Source organism: Mytilus californianus, unplaced genomic scaffold (assembly GCF_021869535.1).
Source record: "Mytilus californianus isolate M0D057914Y unplaced genomic scaffold, xbMytCali1.0.p SCAF_19, whole genome shotgun sequence".
Taxonomy (NCBI): domain Eukaryota; kingdom Metazoa; phylum Mollusca; class Bivalvia; order Mytilida; family Mytilidae; genus Mytilus; species Mytilus californianus.
Window position 1 is genome coordinate 10,002,372 of NW_026262667.1, and position 15,120 is coordinate 10,017,491.

The following is a 15,120-nucleotide window of genomic DNA, read 5'->3' on the forward strand; positions in this document are numbered from 1 at the left end:
TGCTTTAACCCTTTCATCACTAAGGCCAGGGTTTTTTAATTTGTTGGTTTACGGATTTTTTAACATAAAAAAGTCTGGTGTGTCTGTCGGAAAAAAAAGAAAAAAAATATCCTACAAGACATAAATATGTAAAAAATAAATATATCTTTCAGCTTACTAACAATATGTTTGGTATGCTATTTTGTAATCATTTCTTAAATCTTAGTCCCAAACATTATTGCTCAGCTGTTTTAAACATACAATAACAATTGCCATTGTCATATAAGCGAAAAAGGGGGGTAATCCCCGTATTAAGGACAAACATGAAATTAAATCGTCATTTCACGAAACCAGAAAAAACAGCTCCACGTTGCTTTTTATCAACTTTCAGGAAACATGGTGAATAATGATCTTTAAGCACGAAAACATGTGAAATAAAAATAGCCAACACGTCGTTTGAAAAACGTGTCAAAAGTAGACTCATCCACTGGAAAGACAAGGATATTGATTTCATCATTTGTCATGCATTCCCGTTTTTGATATCCAAATGGACGAACTTTTTTCTTCAATCTATGAAACAAGAAAATTCCAAATTGTTTGTGAATATCCTTACTCTTAACTTGGCATCTTTCACGTTTGGACAGGCCAATTTCATCTATAAGATTATAAATCTTACGGAATTATGACAAAAAAGGAAAACGAACTTATTGTAATGTGTTTCTAACACGTTTTGTTCCGCAAAATTATTTGCGCAAACAACATTTCAAGGTCAGTTATGATGGTCCTTTTTTTGATACATAAACATAGAGAATTACTGGTCATCATTTCAATTGCCTAGAAGGGTCATTATGACATATGACCCTGTCATTATATCATTTGTTTACAGAGTGGAGTCTATCAGTATCAACAGCAATTCAGGAAACCCTTAATAAATAACAGGGCCCATAATTTCAAGGAAGTATTAAAAACATGGTAAGTGTAATCAGAATGCCTAAACTGTGCTTCTTTTAATTTAAAAAAAATAATGCAAGATAAGATTACCGTGATTACTATAAGGTGCGTAGTGATTTTACGATAATTTTATGAATGAATAAGAGCAACTTGACCTATTTCAAAAAGAAACATGAATTAAACAACATAAAACCGTATAAGAGATAATTCAGTCAAATTTTCAATATTAAATCAACAACAGCCATGATTCAATATTTTGTTGAAACATCTCAAGAACGAAATCCCAGGTATAAAAATGCACTTTTTCACTCAGACTTCAATGTTCTTTTATAGTCAAACGGTTGTCCCCTTAAATACAAAAATACATCTACAATAAAAAAATATGCTGAAACTTCAATAACTGTTTCAATAAATGTATTTCGTTAGAAAACATACATAGGATTTTTAGAATGACAGACCAGGAGTCTGCTAAAAAAAACTTTGGCTTGATTTGTAAAATAAGGTCCATCGGGCAGTTCAAATGCATTACACCTATGTGGGAATGGTAGTACTTTTGGTTCCCTGTGTCCATCATATATTACAAATATGTTGTCGTTTAAAAAATCAAGCACAACTTGATGATGTCAGTTTCAGAAGAAATAAACATTTGAAATTCCGTTTTGCATTGTTTTAAAAAAAACTTCTAAAAATTCAATGTGCTCTTCTGAGATGATATATTCTAAAAATCATATTCTATTTTTTATGATATTAATTTTTTTGATGATGATAGCATGTTCTTCATACATTACCTGAGGATGAAAATCCCAGTTTTAAAATGTCCTGGGCTCTCTCCATTTTGTCTGAACAAAAGTATAAATCAGCAACCATTGATGGGTCATGTAAACCCTTGATCTTATCCCGATACTTTTCCTGAAATCTGTCAGTTAATGTTGCCTTTAAAAAGAAAAGAAAATTGAATGATAAAATATTCTTATAAAACTTGGAGGTGGGTGTGGTGTAGAAATTTAGAAAAACTATGAGCAGAGCTCAGAAATGAATACACTTGTCTACCCATTTGTACAGATATTGCTTAACTCCCCACAATAATTTGATTTATTAATTTGATTGGGAGTTGAAAAAATGGCATTAAGTAAGAAGATTCTATGAAATTTTTAAATAGTAATTGCTTAAAGATAAGTGGTGGATGAAAGATGTACACCCCTAGGTTGATATTGGCATAGTCCATATTCTGTTTAAACATGTCATGGTCAGTGGGAAGAATAAAAATTCAAAATATCATCAACAGGTTTCTTAACATCTCTGAAAATACAACTTTAAAACCAAGAGAATAACTTTTGTGAATGGTTATTCTAAAGATTTTCTGAGGAAAAAATTGTTCACCAACATTTTATTCAAAAGGTTGGAAAAAATTGACTGCATATCCACAGGTTTTTAAATTTTCAAAACCAAATATTAAAATCGACAACTGATGGATCAGTTGAAAGCTGATCAATTTGGTAACTGATAAAAAAACTGACATATTACCTTTGAAATTGTATTTACTTCAACATTACGAGTCTTAAAATCTGGGTCCAATTTCATCCCTTTTTTAAACCTTTCTGTCACATCATAAAAAAATGCTGCATCTTTCATGTGGTCATAAGGTTCATTAGCATTCCTCTGTTTGGCAGGTGGAAATGAAAGGTATTTACAATCATCTGCAATTAAATAGTTCAAATTATATCCCTTCCTTAATTGCAAATACTGTAAATTCAGAACAATTGCAAGCATTTATTATTGCAATTTTTGAAGATTGAACAAAATGGTGAGAATAGTTTTTGCAATTTAATGAAAAGCCTCATACAAATAAGTTATATGTATCAAATATCAAATGCTAGTTCTTACTATTGCGATACTCACCCAATTGCAATTTTCGCATAAATATAAACCTTGCAATAATTTCTGAATTCACAGTATATATATAAATATAAGTCATAGTGGTTATCCATAACACTGAGCCACTGAATCACATACAAAAAGGTAAAATTGAGAATGGAAATGGGGAATGCATCGATCAGAGACAACAACCCACCCAAGAGCAGAAAACAGCCCAAGGCCACCAATGGATCTTACACTTTTCATAAATATTTTTCAAATTTTCTTTTCTGTTTGTTGATCAAATTCAACTTAGAAATGATGCTCAGACTTAAACAACTGCTTTTTAATTGTTAAGTTCTCAGCCTGCTTGCACATTAATTATTTTGTGTAAATTTATTGATGTTTAAGACACTATTATGATGTATTGATTCCTTTTTTAAAATTCAGATTTTTTTCTTACACTGCTGAAATTAAAATTCTGTAAAAAGCACCTGACATTATTACAAGAGACAGGGGTAGGAATTGGGTCTCATCCCTAATTCCTGAAAAAATAAATACCAAATCCCATGAAAAGAATATGTTCCTTTCTGCATCACAATATAATGAAAACCAGAATTCCAGAACCCAATGATTTAACTGGCTAATCCTGAATTCCAACGAATCAAACGACTTAATCGTGATGTCCCAAGAAAGGTCCTTCTGCCCCTCTTACAAGTCAATCTACAAATGATTCTATACTCTTTCTTTTACCAATAAGATCCATTATTTCTGACACATAAAGACACTCAACATTTAAACTTTATCAGTGTAGCAAGTTAATACATTTTCAGTTTGACCAGACCTAACAGAGGTTTGACTTCCTCTTTCATTTAGTACTACCTTACCCTGCATCCTCGATGCCAAAACTATGAGATTGTATTCACTTGTTTCCAATCAGTAATACCCAATGCAACCCTGCTTCCTCCAATGCAGTAATGTACCTACCTACAGCAGCAGGTTTAGATCTATTGATGGGATCAGTTTCCAGTAGAGACTGTATCCTCTCTCTTTGTGTACCTACCTACAGTAGTCAGTTAAGATCTATTGATGTGATCAGATTCCAGTTGAGACTGTATCCTGTTTCTTTATGTACCTACCTACAGTAGTCAGTTTAGATCTATTGATGGGATCAGTTTCCAGTAGAGATTGTAACCTGTTTCTTTATGAACCTACCTACAGTAGTCAGTTTAGATCTATTGATGTGATCAGATTCCAGTAGAGACTGTATCCTGTTTCTTTATGTACATACCTACAGTAGTCAGTTAAGATCTATTGATGTGATCAGATTCCAGTGGAGACTGTAACCTGTTTCTTTATGTACATACCTACAGTAGTCAGTTAAGATCTATTGATGTGATCAGTTTCCAGTAGAGACTGTAACCTGTTTCTTTATGTACATACCTACAGTAGTCAGTTAAGATCTATTGATGTGATCAGTTTCCAGTAGAGACTGTAACCTGTTTCTTTATGAACCTACCTACAGTAGTCAGTTTAGATCTATTGATGAGATCAGTTTCCAGTAGAGACTGTAACCTGTTTCTTTATGAACCTACCTACAGTAGTCAGTTTAGATCTATTGATGGGATCAGTTTCCAGTAGAGATTCGATCCTCTTTCTTTTTACAGTAAGATCCATTAGTTCAACCTGTTTTTGTAGATCATTAATTAATATCTCTGTGTTGATTTCATCCTCTACATCTACAAAAAGTGCAAAAATTTAGGTATTTATCAGTTTTTGGAAATCAGTACTGACGTACAAGCTTTCACTAATGTGGTGCTTGTCTAAATTCATCTTGTAGCATCAGAACATTATTCTTCTAATTTTGAGATGGACAGCTGGATTGGGGCTTTTTGTCTAGAGGCAATGAATCTTAGAACAAGTTTATGTAATTTGAATATGAACCCTGACAGATTTTCAACATGCTAGTTCGCAAGGTAACAATCCACAAGAAGAAATGTCACCCTACAGAGTTACATTATTCTGACTCAGAGCCAACCAGTTTTTGCTCTTACTCCTCAAGGCAACATGCTTAAAAGATAAGCACTGCCCCACTGAGAGTATTATGTAAACAAAACTTGTGTCTGGCATACCAAATTAAACGCCTGATATAAAATATCCAGTTGTGACTAGGTACTTAAACTGAAGCCTTTTGATTGATCCCTGTATGTTATACCATTATTTACAGTAGGTGTCTGTCTCCGACTCGGTGAAGGATGTCAATATGCTTGGTCGGTGTTCAAAAATTGCAATTTTCCACCTTGAAAGGATTGGTGTAGTTTATAAGTATAACGCATTTGAAAATTTAATTGCTATACAATCATATTGCTAAATATACACCCTAAGGGAACATGTCACCCACACTTATAAAGATCAAAAGGCTTATCATTGAAAAATAAACAAATCTGTTTTATAATCTGAATAATTACTGATTAATTAGTGATGTCTATGTAATTATGCTAAAATTGTTTCAACACTAAAAATAGTAATGAAAAAAAATTGTGGAATAGTCATTTTCTTTACATAAAAAATTGTTTACTCTAAATTTGAGTTACAAATATAAAAAATTTACAAAAAGAATGATTTGGCTCATGATAACAGTACTAGTTTGACCAATTATGACAGATTTTTTTTCCAATGTGTACATGTATTAGGGAGGATTATCCATAAATCTTATTGACAAAACTTAAGTCTACTGTATGTGTGCTCATGTTTCTGGACAAAAAACAATCACAATCAAATAAGCTAATAAATTAAAATATTATGTCTTGTTTATACATTTGTGATGTATTGCATTTGTAATTGAACACTGAATCCTCTACAAGATTCAAACAAGTATTTCATAATACCCAGTATTGCCCAATATTACCCAGTAAAACCTGGTTTTCCCAGTATTTCCCACTGATCTGAGCAATACTCATAAAACCTGTGCCAACTATGTGACAAGAAAGCCTGACTTGGTACAGTAATAATATATGTGGTGAAATTAAACCAGTTTTATGTTTCCACAACCCTCTCTCTTTGCCAATCTAGATCATGTATATATATATATGTCTTTAAAGAAAAACACACAATAAAAAACCTGCACGTCTAGCTACCCTAGGCCTCATGATGACCACTAAGGTGAACTAGGAAATAAAAAACCTGCACGTCTAGCTACCTTCATGATGACCACTAAGGTGAACTAGGAAATAAAAAACCTGCACGTCTAGCTACCTTCATGATGACCACTAAGGTGAACAAGGAAATAAAAAACCTGCACGTCTAGCTACCTTCATGATGACCACTAAGGTGAACTAGGAAATAAAAAACCTGCACGTCTAGCTACCTTCATGATGACCACTAAGGTGAACAAGGAAATAAAAAACCTGCATGTCTAGCTACCTTCATGATGACCACTAAGGTGAACAAGGAAATAAAAAACCTGCACGTCTAGCTACCTTCATGATGACCACTAAGGTGAACAGGGAAATAAAAAACCTGCACGTCTAGCTACCTTCATGATGACCACTAAGGTGAACAAGGAAATAAAAAACCTGCACGTCTAGCTACCTTCATGATGACCACTAAGGTGAACAAGGAAATAAAAAACCTGCACGTTTAGCTACCTTCATGATGACCACTAAGGTGAACAAGGAAATAAAAAATCTGCACGTCTAGCTACCTTCATGATGACCACTAAGGTGAACAAGGAAATAAAAAACCTGCACGTCTAGCTACCTTCATGATGACCACTAAGGTGAACAGGGAAATAAAAAACCTGCACGTCTAGCTACCTTCATGATGACCACTAAGTTGAACAGGGAAATAAAAAACCTGCATGTCTAGCTACCTTCATGATGACCACTAAGGTGAACAAGGAAATAAAAAACCTGCAGGTCTAGCTACCTTCATGATGTCCACTAAGGTGAACAAGGAAATAAAAAACCTGCACGTCTAGCTACCTTCATGATGACCACTAAGGTGAACAGGGAAATAAAAAACCTGCACATCTAGCTACCTTCATGATGACCACTAAGGTGAACAAGGAAATAAAAAACCTGCACATCTAGCTACCTTCATGATGAACACTAAGATTGAACAAGAAAATAGAAGACAGGACATATTTTGGAAAGCAGAGGCAAAATGTGCTGGCAACTAAGGTAGCTACAGCTGCTACTGTATACCATTTAAGGGGAAAAAAACATTGAACTGTGAGCTATTGCTCACTTATGATATTCTGGCTATTATTATTCGGTAAACAGGAAGTTGACGAGCAACAGATATTAAAAAGCATTCCATGGTGTATCATGCTCACGTGAATGCTGATACCAAAATTCCAGGTCTGCTCTGATTCATAGCTTCTGATGAAATTTTCATTCATTATTTGTAGGAATATAGAAGTATTCTGTAAACAGAAATTTAATGAGCAATGGATCTAAATACTTTACACAATATAGCATGTTCACATGAAGCCAAATTTTAGTCCCTGTGAAAAATGTGGCAAAATTTCATACATGGTCATTCTGTGTTAGAATATATAAGTATCCAGTGAACAAGACCTTGATAAGCATCGAATGTCAAAATACATCACATGGTATATAAAAATAAGGAAATGTGGTATAAAGTACTGTAAATTCAGAAATTATTGTGAAGTTTTTATTAATGCAAATAATGCTATTGAATGAGTATCACAATAATAAGAACTCGCATTACGATATCATATATATATAACTGTATGCAAATTTTCCTGCAAGCGAAATAATTACTCTCGCATTTTTGTCCTTTCCACAAAAATCGCAATAATAAATGCACGCAATATTTTCTGAATTTATAGTAAAGTAAAGTAATCTTTATTCAAAGTCGGGTTTTCATATTCACAATCAAAACATAGAAAATGAGCTGTTACGAGCTCTTTAACCAACTGATATATATATATATATATATATATATATATATATATATATATCATAACAGGATCAATCATTGAATAGCAACTTACACATTTACAGCTAGCATATACAATCAATGGAATAATTTGCCAATGAGACTACTATCTACCAGAGTTCAAAAGAAGTGGATATAAGCAATTATTTAATGTTTACATGAAGCCTCATAACAAATTTCAGGAAGCTCTGGGTTTTAGTTCCTGGCAAAAACGAGACAAAAACTTTCATAAAAGATCTTGATGTGAAAGAATAAATAAGTATTCTGTAAACAGCATGTTTATCAGAGATGAATGTGAAAACACATCACTCAGTAAATCATGTTTATCAGAGATGAATGTGAAAACACATCACTCAGTAAATCATGCTTACATGAAGCATAATAATAATTATACAGGAAGCTCTGGTTTGTAGTTCCTTAGAAAATGTGACAGAAATTCAACCAGACAGATGGACGGACAGACAGATGGGAAAGGAAGCATGTAAACTGACAGGGGGGAAACAGTATACCCCTCCTTTGTAACAAGGATATAATGAGACACAAAGCTATTACAAATACCTGTCAGCTTTATATCCCTTGAAATTACATCTCAGTGTGAAACCTAATTTCTGTACATGAGATCTTGTTCAAATATTAATTATAAAAAATAGATGATCTGTTTCTGGGAGACAATGTCATGAAGATAGGTCTTATATTACTAATTACTTTACTATAAAGCACAATTAACTGTCAGTATCTATAGAATTACTAACTGGAGAATTCAAATATAGAAAAGTATTCAACAAGTGACAGAACATCACACTAGTTCACCCAATTAGTTTTGATACAACGTCATCAAGAATGTCTTGACACCACTCATTGTTGGATATGAGGTCGAAGAGTAATATTAGTAGATTTATTTCAGATGTGAAATTATCTGTTTTTAATTAACTGGGAAATCGCAGTATTTCATTGCAACCAATGTAATAATATCAGATTATTACACGTCATTTTTCATATCAGATGTATTATCAGCCCATGGTTCAATATCAGCCCCAGAGACGAAGGCTTGGGGCTGATATTGAACCTTGGGCTGATAATATATCTGATATGAAAAATGACATCTTATGATCTTTTTATCATATGCTTCAAAAATGGAGAAAATTAACAGTTTAATATATTGATCCTTTTAAGTGGTTCTCAAGTAGAAGTTTAAAAAGTGAAAAGTTTACGGACAACGGACGCCAAATGTAATACATCTGATATGAAATCTTTCTATCATATGCCTCAAAAGAGGACAAAAACAACAGTATAATATATTTTTTAGATTGACGATAAAAAAAAAATCAACAAAACATGATGAACACTATTTAGAAAAGTCAACATTTGTAAAGTAACTTGTTAAATTATGCTGGAAACTTTGAAAAATTAACATTTGTTTTGTACCCTACTTTGTATTGTTTTTCACTGAAAATGTACCATTGACGTGTATTTTCCGAAATTTGCAGAGTAACGCCAGAATGCCATGCGATAACGTTACGGAAAGGCATGCGATAATAGCCGAAAGCAGTTGATAAATTTTTCATATCACCGTGCTAAGCACCATTTCGGAAAACATGGAATTCACGTAAATTTAATGCTATTATCATACTGTAAAAAGTATAAGTTATTTACTCTAAGTATATGATACCGGTAGTAATAATTATTCACCTCTAAAGTACCACTGCCATCAAATATCAAGGTAATTTTTTTAATTATCTGAATTAAAGTATACTCCAAAAATATACAAAACAATACACCTGCCAAATCACACTTGAAATGTACACCTGCCAAATCACACTTGTACTTTATACATGAAGAATTTTATCAATACATTAGAATTTGTTCCTTAACATGTTTACTGTACCACTTTTTGTCATTGGGTTTCATAAAAATAAATTAAAACCATAAATTTTGAATACCTACAAAGTCCATATTTTCTTTTGATTTATTTGAGAGTGAATTTATAGTCATTTTGGGGCCCTTTATAGCTTGCTGTTCGGTGTGAGCCAAGGCTCTGTGTTGAAGGTCATACTTTGATCTATAATTGTTTACTTTTTACACATTGTGACTTGGATGGAGAGTTGTCTCATTGGTACTCATATACCACATCTTCTTATTTATATTATAGAACTTCAAAGATCACTATCCAAGGATGTTTCTACAAAAAATCATATATACATAATTGTCTTAACAGGCATTGATGATGCACAGAGCTAAATTTTTGCAAAGGAAGGAAAATATTACCCAGTTTGACTTATATTACCTTTGCTGATTTAAATTTTTGGACAATGTACTGTCCCATTGAAAGAATACAAATATGATTTACAGCAACAAAGGAGCTTGTTTTTTTTACTTAGATACAATGGGTTGAAACAAAATTTTAGCTCATTTTAAAGTATGAATATGAACCTGTGGAAAATATCTTAACCTTTGCATGATTTAATAAAAGGTTCTTAAAAGTTATATTACTGAAAATTATATTAATGAATAACATTCAACCACTACGTTGGAAATAAAACCCCAAAAAAGATACTTACCATCAAGTCTATCAATTAAAGTCGGTGAAAACTTGTGTGTAATACTAGTACTGCCTAATCTGTAGTCCAAGAATTCTTTCTCTATAAGTAAAAAATTGCATTTTATAGAAATCATTTGTATAAAAATTATAATCAAAATTCAAGGCAAGAACATTTTTCAATCAATCAATCCTTATTGTCAATTTATTTATTGTATTTTTGTTGACAGCTTCCTAACTTACATGTAGCCTACCTTGTATCAATATTTAGGTTGGTCAAATTCTTAAACTGCAAAAACTTGAAGGATTCTATTGCAATAATCCTTTTTTGTAAGAGCCTTTAACCATGTTACTGAACATAAAATCTATGCACTTTTCTACCCATCACCGAGATCCAGGTGAATTATTTCCTGTGCTATAAGCTTATTAATAGAATAAATGAGGTTTCTCTTGTACTCTAATAACTATCTTTTAATACCTTAATTAATATCATGTTATCTCTAAATAATGCTACCCACATAGATCTAAACTTTACTACAGATGTGGTAATATCATGATAACTTTTCTGAAATCAATATAACTATTTCTCACATAGTAGTTGTTGATTATACCTGTACGGAATCAAAATACTGAGGCCAAGAAACATCACCAGCAATGAAAGATAACAACTTAAGGCCAAGGAACATCACCAACAATGAAAGATAACAACTGAAGGCCAAGGAACATCACCAGCAATGAAAGATAACAATTTAAGGCCAAGGAACATCACCAACAATAAACGATAACAACTTAAGGTCAAGGAACATCACCAACAATGAAAGATAACAACTTAAGGTCAAGGAACACCACCAGCAACGAAAGATAACAAGGCCAAGGAACATCACCAGCAATGAAAGATAACAATTTAAGGCCAAGGAACATCACCAACAATGAAAGATAACAACTTAAGGTCAAGGAACATCACCAGCAATGAAAGATAACATCACCAGCAATGAACGATAACAACTCCAGCAATGAAAGATAACAACTTAAGGCCAAGGAACATCACCAGCAATGAAAGATAACAATTTAAGGCCAAGGAACATCACCAGCAATGAAAGATAACAACTTTAGGCCAAGGAACATCACCAGCAATGAAAGATAACAACTTTAGGCCAAGGAACATCACCAGCAATGAAAGATAACAACTTTAGCCCAAGGAACATCACCAGCAATAAAAGATAACAACTTAAGGCCAAGGAACATCACCAGCAATGAAAGATAACAAATTAAGGCCAAGGAACATCACCAGCAATGAAAGATAACAACTAAAGGCCAAGAAAGATCACTGGCAATGAAAGATAACAACTTAAGGCCAAGGAACATCACCGGCAATAAAAGATAACAACTTAAGGCCAAGGAACATCACCAGCAATGAAAGATAACAAATTAAGGCCAAGGAACATCACCAGCAATGAAAGATAACAACTAAAGGCCAAGAAAGATCACTGGCAATGAAAGATAACAACTTAAGGCCAAGGAACATCACCGGCAATGAAAGATAACAACTTAAGGCCAAGGAACATCACCGGCAATGAAAGATAACAACTTAAGGCCAAGGAACATCACCGGCAATGAAAGATAACAACTTAAGGCCATGGAACATCACCAGCAATGAAAGATAACAACTTAAGGCCAAGGAACATCACCAGCAATGAAAGATAACAATTTAAGGAAGAGAAAATTGGCCTGGACCAGTCTAATGCCATTTATCTATAATATTTTATATTAAACATCTTTTCTAGACTCTGGGCAGTATGTTGACCTCTAGACAGTTCAGTTATATGTCTTTTTGTTGATTGTTTCTTGGGTTATTGCAATCCCATTGAAAAATACCACAACTCTTCTTTTAATCATTCTTCTTATTCATGGCAATTTTATTTCTTACTTTTCTTTACTTACATCTGCATGCAAATAAGTGGTCATGTTTTACTATCTTAACAATAAGGAATCTCTTCGACCCTCTTATAAACTCAAGTACATGTTTAAAGATATTTTCATTTTGCTCCTGAGTAACTAGACCCTAAGAAAATAGTTCTATATTTAATGGACAGTTTTTGGGAGCCAGCTAAAACTTTCTTAAAGCTTACTTTTTTTTTTCTGAATATAAACTCTATAAAGATTGTAATTGACTGGCGGTGTCTATTCAATTTGTCAATTAGCTCCAAATTGCAATATAAGCTTTAAAATCTTGTGAAGAAATTCAACTGAGACTATCATAGATATTTTGAAAAGAAGCAGCAAAATTTACACATAGCTTAAAGGATTTCAAATCAAAACTGAAACAGGTTTTTGAAAGACTAACTTCATCAATCATAAACATAATTATAAGCAATGGGCCTCTTTTATGATTATTTAATTACATAAATTTTGATTATTTTCTTCACAAATTCCTATAAATACGTTGACTCTTATATAACCTTAGAGTTTTCTTCATTTTCTATTCATCTTTATAAAAATTCAAAATTCAAAAGTATAAAGGAAAAATTTAAAATATGGTACATTATATATCAACCTCAAATAGGTTTTAAAGTATTATATTGATATCATCAATCAATCTTTATCAATGTACTTAAATAGATTATTAACTATGTTACTTCAAGCAAAAAAAAAAAATTGTATTTTGATGTAAACACTTACTTTGCTCTCTTACATTCAATGAACTCAAGGCTTTAAATTCCACAAGTTTATCACAAATAAATCGTCTCTTTTATAAGATTTGTATTTCAACTCAAGGTTTCCCCATACAGACATCAATGTTTTTCTATTGGAAAAATAAACATTGGTGTTCTTTTTAACCTAAATAATAAACTAATTTAAATTCCCTCTGTAAACTATTGGAACACTGGTAAGAAATGACCATTAAATCCCACGCAATATAAATACCATGCTTTCAATGCAAATTGTTTAACAGTCAAACAATGTCAATCCTATGAAACAAGGCCTCCTCAAAACTACATAAAAATTATAATATTAAATATACGTCTCTATTTTTCACCATCATTTTAAATGAAGACCTTCTGGTATTCAAGTTTCAATAATTCTAATTTGTTCTTCTCTGTAACAATTAGTTATTAAAAATTTTAATACTATTTAATCTGTGTTATTATTTAAAGTGTTACTTCAATGTCATATTTAATCTTTTTATTTTGAAATTAAAAGTGTCTACATATTTATTATTATATTATAAGATTGTTTGTCACAGCCTTTAATTGTAGAAACATTGTATACATTATAAACAGGAGAAAAATGTATGTAAGTGGGCTGACTTTCCATTGATTAAAAATAAAATTGAGAATGGAAATGGGAAATGTGTCAAAGAGACAACAACCCGACCAAAAAGCAGAAAACAGCTGAAGTCCACCAATGGGTCTTCAACACACCTAGAAAATCCCGCACCTGGAGGCAGGATTCAGCTGGCAAATTGTATTGTTGTTTGCCTGTAACCTTCAGGCCTTCAATAATGAGCAAAACCCATACTGCATAGTCAGCTTTAAAAGGCTCAGAAAAAGTAAAACAATTCAACCGAGAAATCTAACGGACTGATTTATGTACAGAACAATGAACGAAAAACGGACATGGCAGGGTATTTATACATCCCCAGAACAAAAAAAAACACTTAAAGTACATATCATGCATATTCAGGACAATTTTGCTTAAATGCTTTTTCCTCCTTTTTTCCTTTTTTTTTAAAAGGGAGAGGTAGGTTGATTCTAAAATATCTATTTTCCTCCATTTTTTAATGTTGGAGAACTATTTAGTTGTAAATATAAATGTTTATGTAACTTTCCCATCTCTTTTTTTCATGTATCCAGATTTTAGTTTCAACAGGTCTTTTGCAAACTCTTGGTCATTTCTGTTGAATCATTTTAGACATGTGGAGTTTTAGAACTTGTCCCATGATGGATTATTGACTTATTGAAGTTTATTCCATATAAAATGTACTTATACATGAACTTTCGCCACAGTTGTATTTTTTTCTTTGTTTTGCTTCTGTTTTAATGTTCTAAGATCAAAACCAAACACAACAAATACCTTAGAAAATCTTTTGAAAATTAAGAGATGCTACTTTTAAGGGTTCATGTGAAATCTGTGTCTTAAATAACCATTTGGTTCAAAAATAAAAAACATTCTATAATGATATATAGTTAAATTGAAGATAAAATTATTGCATCAGCAATAATGATTTTTATATAAAAATAAAAAAATAATTGTTTTTGGCGACTTTCTGGCCCCTAATTACAAAACAGCTAAGACAATAACCCCCAAAATCAATCCAAAGCCTCCTGTTGTGGTATGGAACCCTGTACTAAAATTTCTTACACATCCATACACTTACACTAAAGTTATTGTCTGTGAACCAAGTTATTTTCCATGAACCAGTAAAACTGACCTTTTTGGCCCCTTATTACAAAACTGCAAGGACAGTAGCCCCCAAAAACAATCCCAACCATCCTTTAGTGGTATGGAACCTTGTGCTAAATTTTCATAGAAATCCATGAATTTATAGTCAAGTAATTGTCTGCGAACCAAAATGTCTTCAGACGCAGACAACACCATAACATAATACTACCTTCGGTCGTATAAAAATGGTTCTCTAAAATTAGATATTTTTTTTTGTAATTCATTATCTTCTTTTTTTCCATAAATCCCTAATTCACCTCTTTTTCATAATTGTTATTTGTATTGCTGGTCAGTTGTCATAAAGCTGTCAAATAATTCTATTGATCAACCACAAAGTACTGGTCACATGTTCTGATCTTGTATCAGTCAGACACCTGCATTTGTTTATAAAA

The 15,120-nt window shown here is 32.4% G+C and overlaps 2 protein-coding genes across 8 annotated transcripts in view; one reads left to right on the plus strand and one right to left on the minus strand.

Moving 5' to 3' along the window:
• The window catches only part of LOC127727247 (40S ribosomal protein S21-like), a 1,096,693-nt gene that overhangs the window by 848,711 nt on the left and 232,862 nt on the right, over positions 1-15,120 (plus strand). The window lies entirely within an intron of this gene.
• Positions 1-15,120, minus strand: part of LOC127727235 (uncharacterized) — a 47,484-nt gene that overhangs the window by 4,996 nt on the left and 27,368 nt on the right. For all 3 annotated transcript variants that reach the window (XM_052234715.1, XM_052234718.1, XM_052234716.1), the window contains 4 exons: positions 10,308-10,388; positions 4,380-4,523; positions 2,455-2,627; positions 1,719-1,863 (listed from right to left, as the gene is read on the minus strand). In XM_052234715.1, the coding sequence (XP_052090675.1) occupies positions 1,719-1,863; positions 2,455-2,627; positions 4,380-4,523; positions 10,308-10,388 (543 nt within the window). The remainder of the gene's footprint in view (positions 1-1,718; positions 1,864-2,454; positions 2,628-4,379; positions 4,524-10,307; positions 10,389-15,120) is intronic.